This window comes from Sciurus carolinensis, chromosome 13 (genome assembly GCF_902686445.1).
Source record: "Sciurus carolinensis chromosome 13, mSciCar1.2, whole genome shotgun sequence".
NCBI lineage: Eukaryota > Metazoa > Chordata > Mammalia > Rodentia > Sciuridae > Sciurus > Sciurus carolinensis.
The window spans coordinates 64,456,953-64,481,838 of NC_062225.1; the positions used below are offsets into that span (position 1 = coordinate 64,456,953).

General features: G+C 35.3%; 2 protein-coding genes across 5 annotated transcripts; one reads left to right on the forward strand and one right to left on the reverse strand.

The window, feature by feature from the left end:
* The first annotated feature begins 8 nt into the window (after window positions 1-8).
* Cebpz (CCAAT enhancer binding protein zeta) lies at window positions 9-19,174 on the forward strand. Its single transcript, XM_047522293.1, has 16 exons — window positions 9-198; window positions 2,268-3,763; window positions 5,756-5,987; window positions 6,589-6,778; window positions 7,972-8,060; window positions 10,663-10,716; window positions 11,289-11,391; window positions 11,496-11,564; window positions 12,020-12,086; window positions 13,055-13,155; window positions 13,928-13,985; window positions 14,262-14,458; window positions 15,702-15,788; window positions 18,211-18,272; window positions 18,355-18,436; window positions 18,807-19,174. Exons 1-16 carry the CDS (start codon window positions 43-45, stop codon window positions 18,941-18,943), a joined length of 3,180 nt encoding a protein of 1,059 aa, XP_047378249.1. The 5' UTR covers window positions 9-42; the 3' UTR covers window positions 18,944-19,174.
* On the reverse strand, window positions 17,812-23,628 carry Cebpzos (CEBPZ opposite strand). Of its 4 annotated transcripts, XR_007104625.1 has the most exons (7): window positions 23,327-23,559; window positions 21,530-21,606; window positions 20,749-20,864; window positions 19,623-19,667; window positions 18,976-19,066; window positions 18,721-18,847; window positions 17,812-17,974 (listed from the first exon to the last, which is right to left on the reverse strand). XR_007104625.1 is itself a non-coding variant. In XM_047522301.1 (6 exons), exons 3-5 carry the CDS (start codon window positions 20,861-20,863, stop codon window positions 18,984-18,986), a joined length of 243 nt encoding a protein of 80 aa, XP_047378257.1. In that variant the 5' UTR covers window position 20,864; window positions 21,530-21,606; window positions 23,327-23,559; the 3' UTR covers window positions 18,596-18,847; window positions 18,976-18,983. The 4 variants fall into 4 exon arrangements, 3 of the variants coding, with proteins under 3 accessions (XP_047378257.1, XP_047378258.1, XP_047378259.1); XM_047522301.1 differs by lacking the exon at window positions 17,812-17,974 and having other exon boundaries at window positions 18,596-18,847; XM_047522302.1 differs by lacking the exons at window positions 17,812-17,974; window positions 21,530-21,606; window positions 23,327-23,559 and adding an exon at window positions 23,591-23,628 and having other exon boundaries at window positions 18,596-18,847.
* Between the last annotated feature and the right edge of the window lie 1,258 nt (window positions 23,629-24,886).

Here is a 24,886-nt window from a genome sequence, read left to right on the forward strand (position 1 = left end):
GCGGAAGTTGCCTGCGAGTCGAGCGCGCGTGCTCCGCTAGCCATGGCTGCTGCGAAGGCACGTTTGGAGTTCCATGCCAAGCGGCCCTGGGCCCCGCAGGAGGCGGTAGGCGATCCGGATGAGGAGGACGAAGATGATAGCGATGAAGCCGAGAATGGGTTCTCTCTGGAGGAGGTATTACGGCTCGGAGGCACCAAGGTAACTGCCAGAGGCTTCCTCAGGGCGCGGGTCTCTGAGTGGTCCTGAGAGTGTGAGCTCCAAAGCACGATATTATGCAATTTGCTTTTTAAATCAAATACTGCGGTCCCGGATCCGAGCGGTAGAATGTGGTCGGTGCGCTTACCTCATTTCTTCCCACTGCTGTTTGCAAGAAAAAACGTTTTATGCCGTGGCCTTCTTTTAGGGAATAGGCGATCCCCTTATTATTGACGTGGTGTAACCATCGTTCCATCAGGTTTGAGAAAACGAACTTCTTGGTCCTGACCTCGTGACTTCAGTGTTTTGAACGCCACTGGTGTTGGAACTTTAATTTCTGTATGCAAAGGTGACTTGCGCATGCTCACTGTGCGCCCCCAAGCCTCCCTTTCTTGGAATGCACTTCCCAAGTTAAGAGAAACAGTAAACAAACTTTAGATAGTACGTCAGATGCTAAGTGGTGCCAGAGAAAAAGGAGAGCATGAGAGTTGAGAGGGCATTACAGTTTTAAATGAGATGACCTGGAAACACATATGTGTCTGTGAAGACATTTGAGCAAAAACCTGAAGAGAAAAAGTGAACCATGTGTCTGTCCAGTCAGATGGAAAAGCCAATGCAAAGCCAAAGGCAGAATTGTGCCTAACTTGTCCCAGGATCCGCAGAAATGCCATTGTAGTTCTCTTCTTACATCGGGTAAGAAGAGAATAGTGAGAAATGGTTTTAAGAGGTAAAGAGAATGGGCTTCTGCTCCAAACTTGGTGCAAAACTATTGGAAGATTTAAAGCAAAATGCGTGGTAGGCTTTCTCATTTTTTTCATAAATAAGTTTGGAGACCAGATTTGGGGTGGGGGCTTTTAGAGGCAGGAGAAATTATACAGGCATTTATAGTTTATTTCATACTTGTGTTATATTTTTGAATAGGTGACATTATAATTATTATATATTATACTTTGTATATAACGTTTTATATGATTATATATTACATTACATATATATAATACAAACTTTTAAAGTTTATTGGGGGAGTGGCACACGATGAAAATCTTCTATCCCACTTTTACCTCCTGACATGCAGTTTCTCTTCTAGGAAGCAATTATTTTTATAAGTGTATTTTATATCTTCCAGGGATGTTCTATACCTCATACGTACACAAGTATGTAAATGAAATAGATGTGTGTATGTTATATTTTACACTAATGCCATATATTTTGCATCTTTTTTTTCTTAGAGATCCTTCTGTGTAAATGTATAAAATTCTATCATTGGATTTATAACTGCATAAATCATTTTGTGTCCTAATTTATCTACTATGAATATTTAGGTTGCCAATATTTTGCTATTTTAAATAATGCAGTAAATAACCTTAAACATATTTCTCACCTCCATGTTTGTATGTGTAATCTAAATTTGCAGAAATGGAACTGCTGGGTTAAAGGACACGTGTGTGCCTTGCAATTTTGATTAAAGTTGACATATCACCCTCCATCAAGGTTATACCAATTTATATTCACATCAACCATGTGTGAAAGTGCTCCTGCCCCCACCAAATGTGGTTTTAACTTAAATTTATATAAATGCTAACAAAGTTGAGCGTCTTTTCATATCATTTAAAAAACCATTTTTCCTTATCACATTGCTATCCTTTGTACGTTTTCCTGTTGGGTACTCATCACTTTCTTGCTGATATGCAGAAACTTTCATATTAAGGTAATGAGCCTTACTTTGATATGAGTTGCTGCTATTTTCTTTTTCAGGTTTTATTTGTGTTTTTATTTTTCTATGTTTTATGTGGGATAGAATGATAAATTTACTGGTCCTATCTTTTGTGGGCCCTGAGTTTCACATTAAAATTTAAAAGTTTTTCCCATTCTAAAAATTTTTTATGTTGTGCTCTCTTCCATTATTTTGTGGTTTTGGCACATTTAAATTTTGCTCCATCAAGTATTTATCTGGAGGGAGGGTGGGAGCCCAGGTAATACAGTAATTCAATGTTTCATTGATTTCAAAGATGAAGTTGTACCTGAAGTGTTGACGTGGTGATATATTTTTAACTTCTTGTGCTTTTATGCAGCAAGATTACCTTATGCTGGCTACTTTGGATGAAAATGAGGAAGTGGTGGATGGAGGCAAAAAGGGAGCAGTTGATGATCTTCAACAAGGTGAACTGGAAGCATTTATTCAAAATCTTAGTTTGGCCAAATATGCAAAATCTTTCATTGAAGATGATGAACAACCTAAAAAGGAAAATTCCAGCAAAAAAGAAGCAAAAGTATCTAATAGAGATAATAAAAAGCAAAATGCAGCAGAAAGTGAACGGACATCAGTCAATAAGGTGAAAAATAACAGGCCAGAACAGCGTTCTGATAAGAACAGTAGTACTACATCAAAAGTAAATAAAGATAAACAACAGGACATCTTTGAATTTTTTGAGAGACAGACATTGTTGCTGAAACCCGGAGGCAAATGGTATGATTTGGAGTATACCAGTGAATATTCTTTGGAACCTCAGCCTCAGGATATTGTATCTAAGTACAAAACTCTGGCTCAGAAGCTATATGAGCATGAAGTTAACTTATTCAAAAGTAAGACAAATAATCAAAAGGGAGCCTCTTCTACCTGGATGAAGGCAATTGTATCCTCAGGGACACTAGGTGACCGGATGGCAGCCATGATCCTTCTCATCCAGGATGATGCTATTCACACACTCCAGTTTGTAGAAACTCTTGTGAACCTTGTTAAAAAGAAGGGCAGCAAACAGCAGTGCCTCATGGCTTTGGATACTTTCAAGGAGTTACTCATTACAGACCTTTTGCCTGATAGTCGAAAGTTACGGATTTTCACTCAGCGCCCTTTCAACAAACTAGAACAGTTGTCCAGTGGCAACAAGGACTCAAGAGACAGAAGGTTGATATTGTGGTATTTTGAACACCAACTAAAACACTTAGTAGCTGAGTTTGTTCAAGTCTTAGAAACTTTAAGTCATGATTCATTAGTAACCACTAAAACTCGAGCACTTACAGCTGCTCATGAGCTGCTTTGTAACAAGCCTGAGGAAGAAAAGGCTCTTCTTGTGCAGGTGGTAAATAAACTGGGAGATCCTCAGAACAGAATAGCCACAAAAGCCTCCCATCTGTTAGAGACATTACTTTGTAAACATCCCAATATGAAAGGAGTTGTGTGTAGTGAAGTAGAAAGGCTACTCTTTCGCTCAAATATCAGCTCCAAAGCTCAATATTATGCAATTTGCTTTTTAAATCAAATGGTTCTCTCCCATGAAGAAAGTGAATTGGCCAACAAATTAATAACTCTTTATTTTTGTTTTTTTCGGACTTGTATCAAGAAAAAAGATATTGAGTCGAAAATGCTTAGTGCCCTTCTAACAGGTGTGAATAGGGCATACCCTTATTCAGAGACTGGTGATGAGAAAGTGAAAGAGCAGGTTGACACTTTGTTCAAAGTGTTGCATATTGTAAATTTTAATACCAGTGTGCAGGCTTTAATGTTGCTTTTCCAGGTGATGAATTCTCAGCAGACAATATCAGACCGATATTATACAGCCTTATACAGGTAAGTACATAGCAATCTAATACATAAATGTGACATAACTTGATCTAATATATAGCATATGCAGTGCCCCGTGTGGGGCATGAGGAAGAGTTAGAAAACTGGAGTAAGACCTCCGTCAGCAACTTGCTATTCAACATCTTAGTTGAATCTAAGTCATATCCTAACCACCTGTATTTCAAAATTTCATTTTGTTTTAAATCTTTTGGGATATTGAGGAAATGGAACTGCAAGTATAATGGAAGTCATTTCTCTGGTACACTATAAAGAATCTCAAAGATCTTTTTAGTGTCTGATTTTTTTTTAAGTAATTGATAATAGTCATAGTTGAAGAAGAGTTCCAATAAAGAAAATGTATATATATATATGTATATATATATATACACACACACACACATACACAATGGAATATTACTAAGCTAAAGAAGAATGAAATTAATGGCATTTGCCAGTAAGTGGATGAAATTGGAGACTATCATGCAAAGTGAAATAAGCCAGTCCCACAACAAAGGAATGGGGGATAGGAATAGGAAAAAACGGAATGAATTAGACATAACTTTCCTGTGCGTATATATGAGTACCTGACCAGTATAACTCCACATGATGTACAACCACAAGAATGGGATTATATTCCCATGTACGTATAGTATGTCAAATTACATCCTACTGTCATGTATAACTAAAAAGAACAAATTTAAAAATATAAAAAAGAAGAGTTCCCAAGGATGGAAATGTAGAGGTTTGGAGTTTTTGTTTAATTTTTGAGGGTCATATGAACCAATTTTTAGAAAGTGTTTGAAATCTATTTGAAAACTTTTTTTTTTTCAAGTCCATGTAACATCAGTCTATTTAATGCAACTGTCTCTCTCTGAGGACAAGTATATTCCCAAGTTCTTTCAGTTACTATTAGCCAACACCTCTCAGAGATGAATTTCTTTAGAGCTTTTAAGCCCTCTCTTTTTTAAATTTACTTTTATTTATTTACTTTTTTCATTATCTTTTTTTGATAGTGATAAATTTTTTTTAAGTTTTTTTTTATACATGTATATAGGGTGATAATGTCTAGCGTAATAATGTCTCTCATCTACCGTCCTTTTAAGCCCTCTTAAATTATCTATTTGCACTTGATTTTACTGAGAATTCTTTAAATTAAAAAATCCTACTTAATTGAAGGATCAACGAAATTGCAAAAATATGATTTATCAAAAACTTAAGGAACATGCTCTCTGTGATAATGGAGACATTTCTATCTAAATTCTTCTCAAATCTGTTGACCTAGGATGGAATTTGTGACTAAAACTGAGTTGCATGGGTAAAAATGTTGAAAAGTTTAGGTGTGAAAAGAGAAATTTGAATAACACAATATTCTCAGAGTATTACCAAGTATTCAAGAATTATAGAACTAACAGCTGGGGAAATGGGATACAGAGCAATGTAGAAACATGTATTTTCATTTCTGCTACTAATAGAAAGAAGTTAATGGTATTGCTTACAGTAAAGGAAGCAATGATCCCACGTTATGAAAGCTAACCTAGTTAGATGACCTAGTATGTGAAGGACCAGATCAGTTGGGGCATCTGTAGGATTCTAGGATAAGAGTATTTTAAAATTATTATAGGAGGGTATAGTTATATATTTTATAATTTAAATTTTATATTTTAAAATTATTATAGGAGGGTATATGTCTCTGGTCACCCAGCCAGTAGGACAAAAACAGATTTGGTCCACTGCTTTTTTCATTATTTGGTTTTGGATTAGCCTTTAGTGGGGTTCTATATCTGTATTATCATTACACTGTTAGGGTTGTGGCCCATTAGCTTATAAAACAGTTAGAAAAGAGAGAGGAAACAAAATACCTTTTGCTCCTGTGACTTTTTACACCCCACCCCCACCCCCAGCTTAACATGATCATTCTTTCTCTTCAGGTCATTAGAGAAGTGGTCTCCTCTAACATATATAGGAAAGGTATCCCTCAATCTTGATTTTATTTTACAGAAAGATGTTGGATCCTGGGTTGATGGTGTGTTCCAAGCAAGCTATGTTTCTTAACCTTGTCTACAAATCTCTGAAAGCTGACATTGTGTTGCGCCGCGTGAAGGCTTTTGTGAAGAGGTTGCTTCAGGTTACTTGCACACAGATGCCACCATTTATATGTGGAGCTTTATATCTTGTGTCTGAGATCTTTAAAGCAAAACCAGGTTTAAGAAGTCAATTAAATGATCACCCGGTATGTTTTACAACTGCTTTTTAAATCAAGTATATGCTAAAATATATGGGTGGTTTTGTTTTATTTTTCTTTACTTCAATGAAGGTAACTTAGTTCTCTGGAGCATATTACAGTGTGAGGTTTAGAGTCAGACTTAGATTCTAGTGCCAGGTATACAATTAGCTAGGTGGGGGCAGGTTACTCAATCCCTTTAATTGTAATAAATTGTATTATACTAGAAACTCCAATTGTATGAGAAAGTTATAGAAGATTACAGAGCTAATAGATGTCTTAACCTGTTTCCTTAATTGCAAAATGGGAAAAATAATAGCACCTCATAGGGTTATTTACAGCATATCAGATATTTATTTGTGGGCTCAGTAGTAAAGTTCCAAAATCTCAGGAACTCTTGGCTCAAAATTTAGCACCTTTTCATTTAGAAATAAGAGTGTGATCATTCTTCTTCTATAGATCATTCAAGGCCATCATTTTACTTATTAGTCTTTTCATGTTTCACCAAATTGCATAAGTGAATCTTCAAAATTCTACATGACATGATTGAATACTGACTTTATTGCAATTTCCAGTTAATTAACATAAACTTATTAAATCATTTTTTTAGGAGTCTGATGATGAAGAAAATTTTGTTGACATTGGAGATGATGAAGACATAGAAAAATTCACTGATGCAGACAAAGAAACAGAAATAGATACGGTGAAAAAAGTGGAAACAGAGGAAACAGTGCCTGAAAGTGACACAGACACCAAAAAACCAAAGATTCCTTCCTGGGTACACTTTGATAATTTGAAAGGTGAGGGTTTTCAGTCTTTAAACTGTTCTCGTGAATTTTTAAATCAGGTAATTAGTTTTCTCTTTGATCTGCACAGAAATATTTTTTTCTTTTTTTTTTTTTCTTTTTGGTGATACAGGGGTTCAAACCACATACTTATACATACTAGGCAAATATTCTACCATAGAACTGTAACGCTAGGCATAGAAGTAAATTTTAAATATATATCTTTGAGCCAATTTTAATTTCCCGAACTTTATCTTTACATGTAAAGCCTTCAAATTCATGAATATAAACAAGTGTGATTTCTAAACAGAAGTATTTTGTCGTAAGTTGTGAATTGTGCAGACCTTTCTGTTCTTTATTTGACTATCTACAGTTTCTTAAAGCAGTGTTTTAAGATAGAAAAAACTTTCTGTGACATAGAAACCTTAAGTGGTTTTCCACATACAGGAACTGAATTAAATCTGTTCATAGAATGTTTAAAACCAAAACAATCTTACAAATGCAGCCTCTCATTTGAGGCTGTAAGAACACTTGCCTAGTCTCTGAGGATCAAGAAATGTGCTGGACCCATTTCTTCACATTTGTTGTGGGACTCATGGTCATATTAATTCACCAAATTTCACTTTGTTAAGTACAAAAGTAGTCTAGTAACAGCCAAGAAAGTTTTTATAAGAATTCATTAGTTATCCTGAAGATTAATCTGAGAAAAATCCTTTAGAAGGATGACAAGGTGTGCATCAGATAGTTTACAGTGGGTTTTGAAAATCTTGTTATAAACTTTTTAATTGCCGAGTTTCTGAAAATATGAACATAGTATAAATCTGTTCCAAGTAAGAACTATTTCTAGAAACACTTTAAAGACAAATAGTTGGAGCACTCTACAACTTCAGAAGACTTTAAAACTATTCCATCTTCAGGTAGTTTCCATCTTGACATTTATGACCTATATTTTTTAGCACTTTTGTTGCAATTTGAAAAGTAATGAAGGGATCTGTTAGTAATTGGGATGAGCATATCCTGGTTTATTCAAGAACAAATGTTAGCTTAGATACCAAGATAAATTTTTGAAGAAACTTGGAGTTTTTAATCTAGGATGCCTGGCTAACTAAGAATCCTGAAGATTATCTGTAAGAATACTAATGGTGGTAGTTTAGTGGCATATTGGACTAGAAATAAAGCATTTGAAATATACTATTTTTGGTTTTTAGGTGGCAAACAGCTAAAAACATATGATCCATTCAGTAGAAACCCTTTGTTCTGTGGAGCTGAAAATACAAGTCTTTGGGAACTCAAAAAGGTAAAATAATTCCAAATTATCTTTCAATTCATTTCTGCTATGTATAGTCTTGATTTGTGAATTTAACACATCAAAACTTCCATTTTTCCTGTAAATGATAGTCTTCCTATACAACTAGTATCAAAGTGTGAACACAGACCTCTTTGTGTCTCTGACACCTTTTCAGTGAGTCTTGACTTTAAAATACATTTCAATTCAGTATTCCACATGCTTATGTAGCAAGTATGCATAGCACATTTCTGTAGCGTGAAGGTTCTTTCATGTCTCAAGGAACTTTGTGTAGCCATTCCAAACTCATGTAGCTGCTTTTTCATAAAAGACTGACAAACGGACTACTCAGACATGGGTATTTGGGAGGCATTTTCTTGAAAATGAATGAATGAATCAGTCCTGTTGCTTTTAAGCAAAACAATCAACATTATTTGTTGTTAATAATAAAATTCAAGATCTCAAGCAAAGATTAAAATTTTTAGAAATCTTATAACCACTAGCTTCAGGTGGACAGCATAACAGCATATCCCTATGCTGAAATTAGTGGTGACACTGTGATCTTTCTGTAATAAATGTACCAACATTTGGAGGAACTACCTAAGTCAGTTGCTATTTTTCAGATGACCGATGTATGACATTACAAATTCATGTGTGGATGAAAGATACATTCAAAGTAGACCAAATAATTAAAAGTAAAAAATGCCAAAAGCCAATTGACTTTGGTTTCAAATTGTAATTAATCTTCAGTTTCAGTGTGGCATCAAAGAAGAAAATCTCCACACTTTTTGTGAAAGGGTATTATTTAAATCCTCATTTTCGGGGCTGGGGAGATAGCTCAGACAGTAGAGTGCTTGCCTTGTAAGCACAAGGCCCTGGGTTCGATCCCCAGCACCCAAAAAAATAAATAAATAAATAAGTCCTCATTTTCCTCTAGTAATAAGAGAAATGCAAATCAAAACCACCCTAAGATTCCATCTCACCCCAATTAGAATGGCGATTATCAAGAATACAAGCAACAACAGGTGTTGGTGAGGATGTGGGGAGAAAGGTACACTCATACATTGCTGGTGGGGCTGCAAATTAGTGCAGCCACTCTGGAAAGCAGTGTGGAGACTCCTTAGAAAATTCGGAATGGAACCACCATTTGCCCCAGCTATCCCACTCCTTGGCCTATACCCAAAGGACATAAAATCAGCATATTACAGAGATACAGCCACATCAATGTTCATAGCTGCTCAGTTCACAATAGCCAGATTGTGGAACCAACCTAGATGTCCTTCTATTGATGAATGGATAAAGAAACTGTGGTGTATATATATACAATGGAATATTACTCAGCCATAAAGAATGATAAAATTATGGCATTTGCAGGCAAATGGATGAAATTGGAGAATATCATGCTAAGTGAGATAAGCCAATCTCAAAAAAACAAAGGACGAATGATATCGCTAATAAGTGGATGATGACACATAATGGGGGGTGGGAGGGGTTAGTGTTAGGGTTAGAGTTAGGGTTAGGGAGGGGGGGCAAGAATGGAGGAAGGAAGGACTGTATAGAGGGAAAAGAGGGGTGGGAGGGGTGGGGGGAAGGGAAAAAATAACAGAATGAATCAAACAGCATTACCCTATGTAAATTTATGATTACACAAATGGTATGGCTTTACGCCATGTACAAACAGAGAAACAACATGTATCCCATTTGTTTACAATAAATAAATAAATAAATCCTCATTTTCCTATGGCATATCCATGTGAAACCCAATTTTCTTCATAAACTTAAAAGTAAAATAACATGGAATTCAGATAAAAAGAATCCATTGTTTTTTATTAAGCCAGATGTTAAAGAAATTTGTAAAGCTGTAATTTAAGCCAGGTGCAATGCCATACACCTCTAATTCTAGTTACTCAGGAGTCTGAGGCAGGAAGATTGCAAGTTCGAGGCCAGCCTGGGCAACTTAGCAAGACCCTATCTCAAAATAAAATTTTATAAAAGGGTTGGAGATGCTCAGTGGTAGCATGTACCAGGCCCTGGGTTCAATCCCCATTACCATCAAAAGAAAAACAACCTAAGATAATGCTACTCTTCTTGCCATAGTAATTTTTTTGTTCTGAAAACTTTTTCATAAACATGCTGTTTAGATTAATAGGCAATGGGTTTATTATTTTAAATAACTCATGTTATTTAAAAGTTTTCTGTTGTAATTACTAATAAATACCAACCCATATAATCCACTTAAATAAAAGCTCTGGGATCCTTGATTTTTAAGTATATAAAATGGTCCTGGCACTGAAATGCTCTAGAATCACCCTTCTGATATATTAAATTTTAGTTCTTTGGATTATCTTAAATAAGTTTAATTGCAGTAAGAGATAACCTTAGAAATATTGACTTTAGTTAGGCCTGGTGGTACACCTCTGTAATCCCAGCCCCTCAGGAAGGTGAGGAGGAGGAGGAGGATCACAAGTTCGAGGTTGGCCTCAGCAACTTAGTAAGACCCTTTCTCAAAGTAAAAAGTGAGTACAGGTGTAGCCCAGTGGTAGAGCACCCCTGGGTTCAATCCCTAGTACCAGGAAAGAAGAGAAATTGACATTATTCACATTTTTCTTCCTAGTTATCGGAGCATTTTCATCCCTCCGTGGCCCTTTTTGCAAAAACTATCCTTCAGGTGAGTCTAAAATATTCAAAAGATAAAGAAGAAAAAGTAATGTAGGTTTTGATAATCAGTAATTGGTCATAAATTGTTTTCTCTGCCATCTAGAATCATATATTTATACTTTTTCACTTTCTTGTAGAGGAACAACTTGTTTAATATAGAATAGCAAATAATTCTTCCCATTGCCTGAGATGAACAGAAATTTGGAACATTAGAAAACCAAATGGTTATTTATTACATTCTGGCTATTCTGGAAAGATTGCCCTCTCCCTTCCCATTTGCCGAGTTTGCCACTTCAGGGTTTGGTTCCCAGATAATGGTTAGATGGCCACATTATTCTTATTTACCTATCCACAAAATCAGCATAGCATAGAATGTGTATGTACGTGTATGCTTAATTTTTTTCTAGTATAATGTGTATGAGAAAGATATTTGAAGGATTATTCGTGCCTTTGATAACAGTGTAGTAGAAGCTTATATTTTTCCTTTTTTTCTTACCTGGATTGAGAGATTAATTCTTTTATTTTTTTTTGTTTTTTGTTTTTTAAGTAAGTTCTTAAATCTGCCCCCTTCCTACTTTTCAGGGAAATTATATCCAGTATTCAGGGGACCCACTGCAGGATTTCACATTAATGAGATTCTTGGATCGATTTGTATACCGAAATCCAAAGCCACATAAAGGCAAAGGTAGACTTACGTTTGATGAATTGTTCACTTTTCACTGTTGATATTTAGTAAACAACATGAGCCAACTAGGTCTTATATTAGACTCTCCTAATTTTACATTTCAGAAAATACTGACAGTGTTGTGATGCAGCCAAAAAGGAAACATTTTCTAAAGGATACTCATAGTCTTCCTGGTAAGTACAAAGCTTGGATGGCTGAAACTGAAAAGATGGTATAAGGCCATAAAACAAATTGTTTTATTCTTTGCTTTAAGAGTAAAAAATTCGAACATAATCCAAAAGTAAAACGAGATGGTATGATGAACCCTCCTGGAACCCTCATCCAGCTTCAACAATTGTCTCCATTTTGCCATTCTTGTGTCCTCTGTAGTTCTATCAGTAACTTCTTCATAACTCTTCTTTTACAGCTCAGACCATTTTAAACTGATATGAGCTTAGCAGCAAAAAAATATACATAGTTGACTTTGTCATGGAATATCATTTTAACTTTGTTGATATCCTTCTACTTCTGTTTAGTACCCATCTTCTGGACCTGATTCTGCTTTTCTATTCAGAGCAGACATTTCTTTGCACTTTTAAGTAACATAAAGGAGATTAATGTGGTAAATGAAAATGCTTTATTTTTACAGTGAATAGTAAGGAGTTCCTTGCAAAAGAAGAAAGCCAAATACCAGTGGATGAAGTGTTTTTCCACAGGTAATATATTTAATATAGTTTCATTTGAGGAACTTTTTAAATTTAAACTGTTTACATTTTTAGATCCCATAAAATGTTTTATTGACATTGGTGTATTTTCAAAAGCTCATTTTCAAATCCCATTTTGTAAAGGAAGTTAAAGTTACTCATTTTGCTGATCTTAAGATACCTTAATGAAACTAAGCTTGGGGATATGGAATTTAATCTTTTTTTTTTTTTTAATAATTTTATAGACTTAAAATCTACATTAGTTTAATACAGTGATAACTCATCAATAATTTGGCCAGATCATGGCCTTTAAAGCAGAATTAGCAAAATTCATTATGTCTTTGTAGAAATAAGTTCTAAGTCTACTAGAATTACGATAAATACCTTATAATAGTAAAGTTATCTGGTTGATAAGTTAATTTGACTTAATTTTAAGGGTATGGATATCATCTAGAAAATACAATTTTTTTGCTGTGTCCTATTGTAAGAGCAGTAGGACTGACAAATTATTGTGATTTTGAAGTCATTTAGAACCAAAATATTCTAATACTTATGTCATTAGTGTTGAAGCTATAACAATCTGTTGCTATACCTTTGCTTTTCTGTTATTACTTTTTTCACTGTACTGATGATCAAACCAGGTCCTCATGCATGCTAGGCAAGTGCTGTACCACTGAGCTACACACCCAGCCCTCTATGCCACACTGATTAATATGAGTTAATGAGTGAGTACTTTTGTTAAGAACTAGTTTATAAGAAACTCAGATTTTTGAAATTTATTCCACTACATTTCAAGTTTATACCTATTTTGTTGAAATAAAATTGTTTTTTGTAAATTGACAAATTTCACTCATCTCCAATTAAGTCTCTACATTAAAAAACTTAAAATTGCGGTTTGTGACTAGTCTTAGGTATTTTGATTCTAGCAAGATCAGATCTTTAATAAAATTATCAAATAGATAACATGCATTTTATTTTAGGTATTATAAAAAAGTTGCTGTTGTTAAAGAGAAACAAAAACGGAATGCTGATGAAGAGAGTATAGAAGATGTGGATGATGAAGAATTTGAAAAGATGATTGGTAACTGGTTTTTGTTGAATCTCAATTTTAGATCTATTACTGTTATTAGAACATGGACATTAGTGGCAGAAGAGAGCTTAGTTTTTAAAAAATCATTTAGCTTAAGAATATCATATAAATCATAATGAAGGATTAAGAAATATTTAATGGTATATGGTAACTCATCCACATGTACTCCAAAAATTAGTCTAAGTGAGAAAGTTTTTATTGATATGGGTATATTCATTTTTAAGGCCAAGTGTCATAAAATAGGAACCATGTTTATTGTTCACAGTCTCATTATATACTATTGCTAGAATTAAGTCTACTGTTTCATCTTTTTCATCTTCCCAAAGCACTTGAGAAATTTTAACTGAAATGTAACAGACTGAAACAAAATACATGCAAAATTGGGAAGGCTTAACATTGATTTCACTTTTGTCACATTATATGTACTAAAAATAAGCAACTAAATAGTTCTTATAAAGTAAAAAAGAACTGAAGTTACTACATCTCATTTTATTTAATGTGCTTTTTTTCCATAAAGAAACTGCAAAAGAACTAGAAGTTAACTGGAGCCCATTTCAACTTAGAGTCTTCATTAACATAGTTCTTAACAGACTTATACAGATATACATTTCTAAGACACATGAACAGTAATCATGTTTATATCATTTTGGTGCTTGCCATAAACAGCAGAATCATGATTCTGCTACTATAAGTGATTCAGATATAAGACATGTCAACCTTGTTATTTGCTATATTTCATAATGTGAATGTTATTCTCTGGCAGACACATTTGAAGATGATAACTGTTTCACCCCTGGAAAGGATGATCTTGATTTTGCCAGGTGAAATACTTTTCTTCAGTCTTCTCTTTACTGTTTCTTACTACTTCCCAAATTATTGTTCCCCAGAACAGACCATAGATGTATATGATGTTATGGGGAAATATATTCAACTAAGTTTGGGAAGTGAATATAGTACTTTTATTTTGGATGTATATAATGCATATTAGTATACTTTTGTGTAGTCTTTAATTCTCCTTTTAAGTCATTCAGTAGCCTGCTAGGCACTAAACACTTGAGAAAACACTGCCTTCTTTACAAGTTTGGGGTTTTTTCCAGCAATATGAAGAAAAAAACAAAAAGAGCTAAGGATAACTTGGAATATGAAGATTCAGAGGGTAGCGACGATGAACTCGGTAACCTGGATGATGATGAAGTTTCTTTGGGAAGTATGGATGATGAAGAGTTTGCTGAAATTGATGAAGACGGAGGAACATTCATGGATGTGTTAGATGATGAAAATGAGAGCATTCCAGGTTAGTTTTGTTCTTTGTTTTTAGTAAAATACAAATTTTAGATAAATACAAAAAAAAATCCTCTTTCAGTCTTGGGATACATTTTCTAATAAAGGTTTCTGTATTCACATTAATACTCACAATGAACAAGAAATTTAAAAAAAAACTTTTTCTTATTTTAAACTGAAGGTTTAGTGGCAATTTTTTTTTTAAACTGAGTTTTGAGTTTGGGACTTTTTTTTTTAATTTTTTTTTAGTTGTTGATGGACCTTTATTTTAATTTATTTATATGTGGTGCTCACAATCAAACTCAGTGCCTCACACATGCTACGCGAGTATTCTTCTACCACTGAGCCATAATCCCAGCCCAAGTTTGGAACTTTTAATCAACAAGTAGCCTCTCTAAAGTGGGCCATATTCTGGAAATGTATACTACCCACATGTTCATGAATATGTGAAAAAATGATGTGTATGAGAACATAGTCATAAGAGCATTGTATGTGAAAGTCTGAAAATAAAAAAGAATATCAATAAAGAACTGGAGAACTAGAGAAGTCAATTATAAAAAAAAATTAGCCTCTCTATATAATACATATTGAGCTTATATCTTTTTAATGTTAGAATGATTAACAGCCAGGTGTGGCTATAATCCCAGCAACTGTGGAGGCTGAGGCAGGAGTATTGCAAGCTCCAAGATAGCCTCAGCAACCTAATGATACGCTTACTCAAGATAAAGAACTAACAATAAAAGCTCAGTTGTACTGGGTTCAATCCCCAGTAACAAAAAAAAAAAAAGAATATTAACAGGGGTTGAAGGAAATTAATATTCATCCTAGCCCCCTACAACATAGATGAAGATGATAAACATTTTATCTTATGGTTGTACATTAGTGGAGAACACCCAAAATTGTGTCTGCGGACTGTTTTCTAACCTTACTTGTTTTTTCACCTTCCTCCAGTATATACGCACCTGCCCAGTATGCTGCTACTTATTCCAGACCATGGCAGAAGTTTCTCAATTTATATTGTTTGGTCACATTAATGAAACTAGTAAATTATGTACTTCCATAAATTACAGAACTATACCAGTTATTCTTAGAATCTTGATCTCACAACATCCTCAAGTCTGTGCTAGTGAAATTGAAGAATTATGAAACCCACATGCAATGGCAGTATAGAGCCCCCATTGGACTAATAGATTTTAATGTACCTTGAGGTTCTTTTGTTTTTAAATTACTTAAGAGCAATTATTTTTGGGTAACAGAACCTAATGAAGACAACTCCAAAGTCAATACTAAGAGAAGCAAGAGAAAGGGTGCTGATGATTTTGACTTTGCTGGGTCATTTCAAGGTAAGAAAATACATTTAATCTCTTAAACTTAACCAGTATCCATGTGAAGAGCATTATTCATTATCATTTTGGGAGATAAACTTTTCTATTGGTTAATAAGATTTAGGGTCTGTTTCCTTATGTTTTTATAATTGATAAATAACAGGGTTTTTTTTTTAATGTGAAAATTGGTCTCACATATACCTTAAATTGTTTTCATCTTCTAAGTTTTTTCTTCTCATATTTAAATATCTCTATCTAGATCATCTTTTCATTCATGTTGAAAGCATTTCATGATATATAAGCCCTGGATTCTCAGAATGATGCTTTTTCCTTTCCTCAACCAAATGTTTTTGTTGCCATTTGACCCTTGTCAAAATTCATGCTCCTTCATTAATTTCATTCTCCTTTTTCATGATATCTGACATTCTGTTGCCATGTTAAAATAATTCTAATTTCAAAATCATCTAACCAAAGAGATGAATCTTTCTGCTAATTCTCTAACATTCTTTATAGTATATCTTAAAAGATTTTGCCTTACAGTATTAACACTTGTAAAGTAATAATAAAAGAAAAAGTTCTATGTCAGATGATACATCTAAGTTTTTGATAAAAATATGGAAAGCAGTGTATGCTTTGTTTCTAAAGTCTTTCTAGGCTGTGCTTACTGGAAAATACTGATAAAAAATAAAAACAGATTCACAAACTGAAAAACAATTTAAATATTTAAAGAAACTATTTACATATTGGTAGTAGTCTCTCATACTTAAACCTACAAAATTTTTATCAGCTCTTACAAATACTGCTGATCATACCCCCTAATAGCTAGATGATTTAACTGGTAAAAATTTAAATTACATTGTTATTTTCCAGATTTTGTCTCCCTTGAGTGTTAGAAAGTCATATTTTATTAATAGCATATGCTCAAATACAATTTTCCTCAAGATTGTCCCTCAGGGCCAGGGTGTAGTAGCTAAGTGGTTAAACACTTGCCTAGCATGTGCAAGGCCCTGGGTTCAAGCCTTAGTGCCACAAAAAAAAGAAAGAAAAAGAAAAGACCAAACAACCTTAAGGGAACTTTAAGAAAACGGTACAGACATGGTTACTCATAGAGATCTCAGATATTGCATACAAGTGGGGAAAAAAAAATCCCAGTGCTATGCTAATACTTACTTAGTTCTTATGTAATATACATTTCACCTTAATAAAAATTAAGAAGAAATGCCTTTGAAATTTTTATCAAAAATGACTCTGATGTGTCTACACAAAGATTTATACAGGATTCTGCATAACAGCATTATTTGTTAATGCCAAAAAGTTGGCATAACCCAAATGTCTATTAATTGATGAATGGATAAAAAGAATGTGATATATGCATACACTAGGATATTTTCAGCCAATGGAATGAAGGACTGATACATGCTACAATATGGATGAACCTCAAAAATGTTATGCCCGTTAGAAGCAGCCAGATAACAAGCAATCATATAAATGACTCCATTTATATGAAATAGTTAGAAAAGGCAAATCAGCAACAATGTAAATTCAGGGTTAGAGGAGGTAGCACGGCTGTAGGTGGGCATCAAGGATCTTCTGGAGTTGATGGAAATGTTCTAAATTGGATTATGGTCATGTTGAACAACTCTGTAAATTTATTAAAACACTGAATTATTGTACCTAAGGCAATTCAATTGAGAGTGAAGTCGAATTTTTAAAGTGTCCTCTATTAGTGCTAGAGACTGATGTCAAAGATGCAAGGAGTCTGAATAACATTATTTCAAGAAAGGTGAGAATGAGTAAAAGCAACATTTTTAGTTAATATATATTTTAGCTAGTATTGTACATTTAAATTAATAAAAATAAGCAATAATTTGGAAATTAATTAAGAATAAGTATTTTGCTGTTTCATCTATTTCAAAAAGTTTATGGGTTCAAAACTGTAAATGAGCTTTTATGGAGGGATTTTTATCTTGAATAGGTAAGTTTTTAATGGGAATTTATTTTCAATAGTATAAATAGGACTTCATTCACATAATAAACATACCTTCAGTCACCTTTTTCACCTTTTTCATAGTCCAAAGATAAGAACTCTGAATTAAAATTTGTATTTTCCTTAAATATTCCAAAAGCCCATGCATGTCAACTGTGGAATTTTAATCTTGGCTGATAGTATTTCTCTTAGGGTAAATTCTGATCAATGGCCAGATCTGAAAAATAAGAACATACTATTATCTGAACAATTCGATTAGAATATTGGCTTTCTTAAAAATCATATATACTAATTCTTAAATTATATTTATTCAAATATCTGCTACCTAACAGTGCTAGAAGATAATTGCAATTATGTCTATACCCAAATATATTTTTTAACTTAATTTCATACTTAAAGGTTTACATTTAATTCTAATATTAAGAATTGAAAAATCTGGACACTATTTTTTAGGACCAAGGAAAAAAAAGAAAAGAAACCTCAGTGACTCCAGCCTGTTTGTATCTGCTGAAGAGGTAACACTAATGTACTGCTTTAAGAAGTTAGCTAATTCTATATCATTTTACATTTTCTAATAAATTTATTCTTTTTTTTAAGTTTGGCCACCTGTTGGATGAAAATGTGGGATCCAAGTTTGATAGCATTGGCATAAATGCCATGGCTAATAAAGATAATGCAAGTAAGTAACTTGAATTTTTAATTGAAGTTTTTAAAAATAGCCTTGGCTAGGGCTGTAGTTCAGTGGTAGAGCACTTACCTAGTATTTCTGAAAGTAATAGTTACTGTTTATATTCTTTTATAAGTAAAAGTGTTCCAGAGAAATAAAATCTTCAGAACATTTTTTTCCTTTTCCTTCCTTAGTCTTTTATTTGTAAAACATTAATCTTTGACAATAAAAATAAAAGAGCAACAAACAAACATGGGTTTGCAGTAGTGGGTGGGAAGCCACAGGCCAAAGCAGACCTGACATTCCCGTTAGTCAGTAGGATGTTCTGTGGTGGCCCAGAGTCTGCAACATGGCTCAGCTCATCTTTCTTCTCCTCTTAAAGGTCTCAAACAGCTCCAATGGGAGGCTGAACGTGATGACTGGCTACACAACAGAGATGTGAAAAGTATCATCAAGAAAAAGAAAAATTTCAAAAAGAAGCAGAAACCCCCTCATAAAACTAAAAAGCAAAGGAAATGAGTTATTAAATTATAAATTAAGGTTCTACTTACACTTATTCTTAATTTTTGCTATCCAGCCATTTCTCTTGATCTTGCTTTCTGATTCCATACATTCCAGCCTGTTCGATGGATTTATAGTAAACTATAAATAAAAATAAGTGCCATTTATAAAAATCATACAAAATGTTAAACTTTCATTAAGAATAATCTTTTTTCCATATTGCTACATAATAAAATGAAAAGAACAATATTATTAACATATTTCTTGTGTAAGTTCTAGCCACACTATACTATAAGTGAGCACTGTTCAAGTGTTACGACGTCATCTTGTTCAGTCCTTATAACAATCACATGAGGATTAACACTACCTGATAAAGAAGCAGCTCTGAGAGGCAGCAAATTTGAAGATTTTAGTTGTGGTTTGCTTCATCACCACCTCAGCAGGTCTCATTCTACATTCTTAACTACTGGAAGAACTAAGAATCGACCCATAGCTAACTCTGCTCTCATCTAGATAATTCTAGGTAATAATTTTCCCCACTATGGTCTCCGAAGGAGCTAAAATAGGGGTGAATAGTGTTGTTGGAAATTGACATATGACAAAATAAAGCCATTTAGTCCTCAGTCATAAATTACTACAGAAATAAGGTTACCTGAAAAAGTTGTTATGTACTCTTTTTATTTAAGGAAAAACATACCTTCCAAGATGAAGGGAAATTTCTTGTTCATTGTTTGCCTGAAGTCTAATGAAAAAAGGAAGTTAGACATGATCAGAAATTCATCGTAGTAACCCATAAAGCCACAATTTTGTACTTTGGGGTCTTTATAATGAAAACCATGTAGTTTAAAATTTATTTTAATGTCCTGGTAATCCAGGAACTAAACCCGAAGTTGCACTTGCCGTAATACATAGCCTTCCTATAGTTATTTTAGAGTTTTTAAAATTTAATCTGTATGTGATGTAACTTAGAAATGTAAATTTTCATTATTAATATATAATTCTTTTATATAACTTTATCAGTTTTTATAGATGTCATTTTACCTTGATAACAAATTGGAAATAAGGTCACACCTAGTTTTTTAAATTAATACCAAACTTTAATTTGCTTTTGAAAACTGTTGGTATTTTTTTATGCCATATACATATATGAGATATATATATATATATAGCATAAAAAAATATATATATATAGCATAAAAGTACAAAAATTTGTGATTATTCAATAGTATCCTGGTATACAATGTTCCAGTGAAGTACTTGGGGGAAGAGAAGTGACAAACTTCAAAGATAGTCACCACCCCAGGCTACTCCTTGATTTATTTAGTTTTAGAGAAAGAAAAAGGTTGAATTTAAAATGTTAAGGGCCCTAATATAAAATTTCACAAAATATTAAATCACTTTCAGTGACAGCATAGGGAAGGGTTTTAGTGCCCACCATTGGTTCAGAGTTAATACAGCCCAAGTAAACAGGTTATTCTGAGAATACAGTGATGTTACTTTCTGCTTTCTTTAAGTCTACCAAACAAGGAAGTACAATGGGCAGGCTGTTTCCTCCATCTTTGCTTCCAAACTAAGCCTGACCCTCCCCATCAGTAAAACCCATGAATGTAGAAGTATCTCAAATCCAAATGCAAAAGCATGTGAGAAATGTGAGAGTCACCTAGTTTACCATAATAAATACCTTGCCACTTCTGCCCATAAAAACATCTAATACATTGAATCTGAAGAACTATTTCTCCAAAAATGCCAACAGCGTTTAATAACCAAAATGCATTAGAAAACTATGTCCCTGTAGAAAGCATTAACTACTGAATTTTGATTACCTTGACTTGTGTTCATTTTATTAAACAAAAAATAGGCTCCAAAAACACCCATCAATTCAGCTACTAAAATTCCTTTAAAGATCTTCTTTGCCAGTGGTTCCATATTGTGGGCCATCCTGAATTTAACAATAACAAATATGTATAAAGCCAAATGAACATCCTTAAATTTGTTGTCACATCTATAAAAATAACTATTTCCACAGTATGAATACTTTAATCTATATAGGAGTTAGATCCCAAAGTTACTGTATTTGTTTTAGTCACATCCTATATACCTAGTTTTCAATCTCAATGCCTAAGAAGCACAATAAACCAAAGATATAAGACTGGATAAAGCACAAAAAAGGGATTAAAATTTAAGAAGGCATCATAAAAAGAACTAACCACTTATACAACTAAGATTTTTAAAAAGACATAAGTTGAAGAATGTGCTACAGTTCATGCATTTTAACAGGCGCTAAGGATACAAAGTTGGGCAGTAAGCTAATTGCTTTCCTGTTCCTGAGGAGATGCTATTCTGTCTTTAAAACTTTAATTGCATCACCCAAGAGGCTTGTTAAGAGGGCACAATCCTGAGCCTCAACCTGCAATCCTCCACTCCCCATCTCGATTCTGATCCAGCAAGTCTAAGGTTGGCACTCCAAATAATTTTTATACAAGAGGTTCATAAGGGGGAAAACTGATTAGATGATGACCCAATAAGTAGCCACACAGATTAGATCTTGATTTTCTTCCTGTAATTAAAATCAAGAAAGTTTAAGGTGGGAGCAGTGGCACACACCTATAATCCGGGCAACTAGAGAGGCTGAAGCAGGAGAATCACAAGTTCCAGGTCAGCTTCAACAACTTAGTGAGATCCTGTCAAAAATAAGAAAGAGCCAGGGGTGGAGCTTGGTGGTAGAGCACAACTGGGTTAAGTTCCCAGCACCACACACAAAAAAGTTCAGTGGGCTGGGGCTGTAATTCAGAGGTAGAGTGCATACTTAACATATGAGGCCCTCAGTTCAATCCCCAGAAAGCTTAAAGGGGATTGGGGGACAGGAGGGATCTGTCTTTTTCTAATTAAAGTAAAAACAAAAAAGGAAATGGGCAAGAAATTATGACTTATTGAATATATGAAATCTAAGCCCAAGTTCTTACTCTGCCTCCATTTAACTCAAAGTCAAGAATAGGACAACCACAAAAAAATGGCAGAATGAATCAAACATTGCCTTGTGTAAATTTATGATTACACAAATGGTATGCCTTCACTCCATGTACAGAGAATCAAAATGTATCCCATTTGTTTACAATAAAAAAAAAATAGGACAACCACTAGTTTTTAATCTTCAATTGTGATCCCCCCCCCCATGTGTCCTTTGTCTCTATACAGAGGCATTTTGTTGTCTAATACTCTCTAGTCCCAGTTGTCTCTCCTCACTGGCAGGTGCTTACACTCCATTTGTTTCTGCCTTCTTTTCACAATGCCTAGGAATGGGGGTGGGAATCTCCTAGTTCCTAGTGAGCTTAAAAAGATGTTTGATTTAACCTGTCTTCCACCATTCTAGATCCTTCAGACAATTTTAAGATCTTAGTTTTATAAGATTATAGGAATCTCCTTCTAATATCATCATGTCTTCATCAGGTGTTCGCCACTCCAACTCTCCTCCCAAATTCCCTTCTTTCATTTTGATAATGTGATTGCCCAGGGACCAAAAGATTAAAATTTTTAAATGATTACAAGAAATGAAGCAAAGGAAGTTAGAGCTTTGGGTGAGTAGGTGAGAACAGTTTTGTTACATTCTCTACAATGCTTTGCATTAATTACTGACAAAATAAGTTATGCTCGGGGTTATTTTTAAGACAACAAAACCTGCCTGCAACCAGGTCTACAGTTTAAGAAATCAAAGTCCCCCCCCCCAAAAAAAAAAAATCGGTGGAAGAGACTGATGCTAAGTGTTCAAAAAATAAATCCAGATAACACTGTAATAATAAAACATTTGCCTTTCTTAAAATATATATGTACGTGTTACATTCCAAAAGCCCAAGCTTCCGGACAAGGTTTCTATAGGCTGATAAATACCATTTGGTAAACACCACCAGGGGCGCCCTGACCAGGTTAAGTGGGAAAGGAGGTTCTTTCGACTTCTCAGCACCGGAACACCCAGGATTGCCTAGGCGGGTGGGCCTTAGAAGATATTTAAAATGAAGCTGTCTGTCAGGCTCAAAGAAAAGAAGGGGTACGTGTCTTAGGGTTAACGTCACGCTGGCCCGGGAAACTGGCTGCGGGTGCACACCAGCGCGGGCGTGTCCCGCCTGCGCAGTGCCGTCCGGAAACCCCTGATTTGAGGCTGTGAGCCAAAGCTGGAAATCAAAGTGGCTGCTTTGAGAAGTGGCCTACAAGACCCAGCATCTCCGGGCGACATGAATCCGAACAGCCAAGGCGCCTCAGTCTAGAAGCGCGGAGCGACGTTTCCCAACATCACGGCCCTGAGCTTAAAGAGCAAAAGCAGTCGAAGATTCCCGCAGTCGGCAACCAGGCTCCCAGCGGACGCCTCAGCTCCGCTCCCACCCCTCTGCGACTCCCCGGCCTCCCCACCTTCGGCCCGGTGCTCTCGGGCCGGGTCTGCACCCACGCGCGCGAGGGGCGGCCAGCACCACCCGGGTCGCCGAGCCAAGGTCGACCAGCGACCCGGAAATGCTCGGCCTCCCGAGCACTGGACACAGTGACACCGGAGTATCCAGGTCTCACAACTTGGCAACTCCCCCGCTTCCAAAATAAAAAATAAAAATAAACTCATCCCAGTCGTTAAAGAAGAACTACAACTCAGGGAGCCTTGCGGACGCCACCAGCCGCTCTTACCTGAGGCGTGCGCACCCAGGCGGCGCATGCGCAGGGCTGCAGCGCCCCGCCCCTCTCGCTGTTGGCCCCGCCCCCAGTTACTTGCCATTTTGTGAACCCTCTAGCAGTCCCCGACTGCCGGCTGCGTGTTATTATAAGTCCTGAAGGTAACCCTGTGTAGCTGGTGCTGCGAGTTTTACATAAAAGGTAGATTTACCCTGCACACAATCACTCATCTAGTAAGGGAAAGAATTCAGATCATTTCACACTTCACTAAAATCAAGTGTGGAGAAAGAATTCGGAACCCAGAACCCAAATTCAAAAGCCTGGGATGAATATCATCTTTCTACATCCTAACCCACGATGTCTCGGGATCAGCAACATCGTCATCACCTGAGGAACTTGACAGAAATGCAAGCCCAGAGACCCAGCATCTACAGGTTACCCGTATCCCTAGACAATTCAATTGCAATTCAGAATTCAAGAAGCTCGTCTATACTGTCCACTAGGTAAGAACAGAGGAGATGACGCTAAAGGGAGAAGGAGAGGGAAAATAAGAGGTATATTCAGATACCACGTGTAAGACAAAGCCTGGAATACCCCAGATATTTAGATATACCTTCACTGAAGTATAATCTGATGGAAAGTAAAATACATCCTCAAATAACTGTAGAAGAATACACAATGCTAAAGACCTTGTTTCTGGACCCAGGAAGCCATGAAGATTTTTAGAGAAGGGGTGATAATTGGAGCTGTTTTTGTCATTGCCAGTTAAGGAAGCTCTGGGGGACCTCTGCGACTGCTCTGGTTTTCCAACACAATTCCACACCTCCTACAACACTCACCCCCCACCCACCCAGCCAAGTCCAAGTCTCCAAAGTCCAGCCTATGCAGTTAATTTGTACAACTGCCATAAATTGTGAGAAATGTTGATGCATAAACTATATTTATTTAAAGTATGTCACATTAGTCGACAGCACTCAGATCTACACAGATCCAGAGCCCCCAAAAATCTCTTCCATTAAATCAACTTTAATAGTATCGTCTTAATATTTGGGCTTTGTGCATTCCCTTGACCACGCCACTAAAAAAAACATCTCTGGCTTGTACTTTCATTCTATTTAATGTTTTTTACTTTCTCTGAGACATCCATAATTTTTAAAGAATCATTCTCATGGGCTGGATATGTGGCTCAGTTGGTAGAGGGCTTTGCCTTGCAAACACTAAGGCCCTGGGTTCGATCCCCAGCACTGCAATAACAAAAAAAAAAGAATCATTCTCATTCAAGTTTTTCCATGATAAATATTTTTCATATCA

What these genes read in the sequence shown, in the direction of transcription:
- Cebpz (XM_047522293.1), top strand. Translation starts at nt 43, where the DNA reads ATGGCTGCTGCGAAGGCACGTTTGGAGTTCCATGCCAAGCGGCCCTGG. An exon ending in GTCAATTAAATGATCACCCG is followed by an intron (nt 5,988 to 6,588) that starts GTATGTTTTACA and finishes TCATTTTTTTAG; the next exon opens with GAGTCTGATGATGAAGAAAA. An exon ending in TTGCAAAAACTATCCTTCAG is followed by an intron (nt 10,717 to 11,288) that starts GTGAGTCTAAAA and finishes CCTACTTTTCAG; the next exon opens with GGAAATTATATCCAGTATTC.
- Cebpzos (XM_047522302.1), bottom strand. Translation starts at nt 20,863, where the DNA reads ATGGCCCACAATATGGAACCACTGGCAAAGAAGATCTTTAAAGGAATT. An exon ending in TAAAATGAACACAAGTCAAG is followed by an intron (nt 19,668 to 20,748) that starts GTAATCAAAATT and finishes TTTTTTCATTAG; the next exon opens with ACTTCAGGCAAACAATGAAC. An exon ending in ATTTCCCTTCATCTTGGAAG is followed by an intron (nt 19,067 to 19,622) that starts GTATGTTTTTCC and finishes TTTTATTTATAG; the next exon opens with TTTACTATAAATCCATCGAA.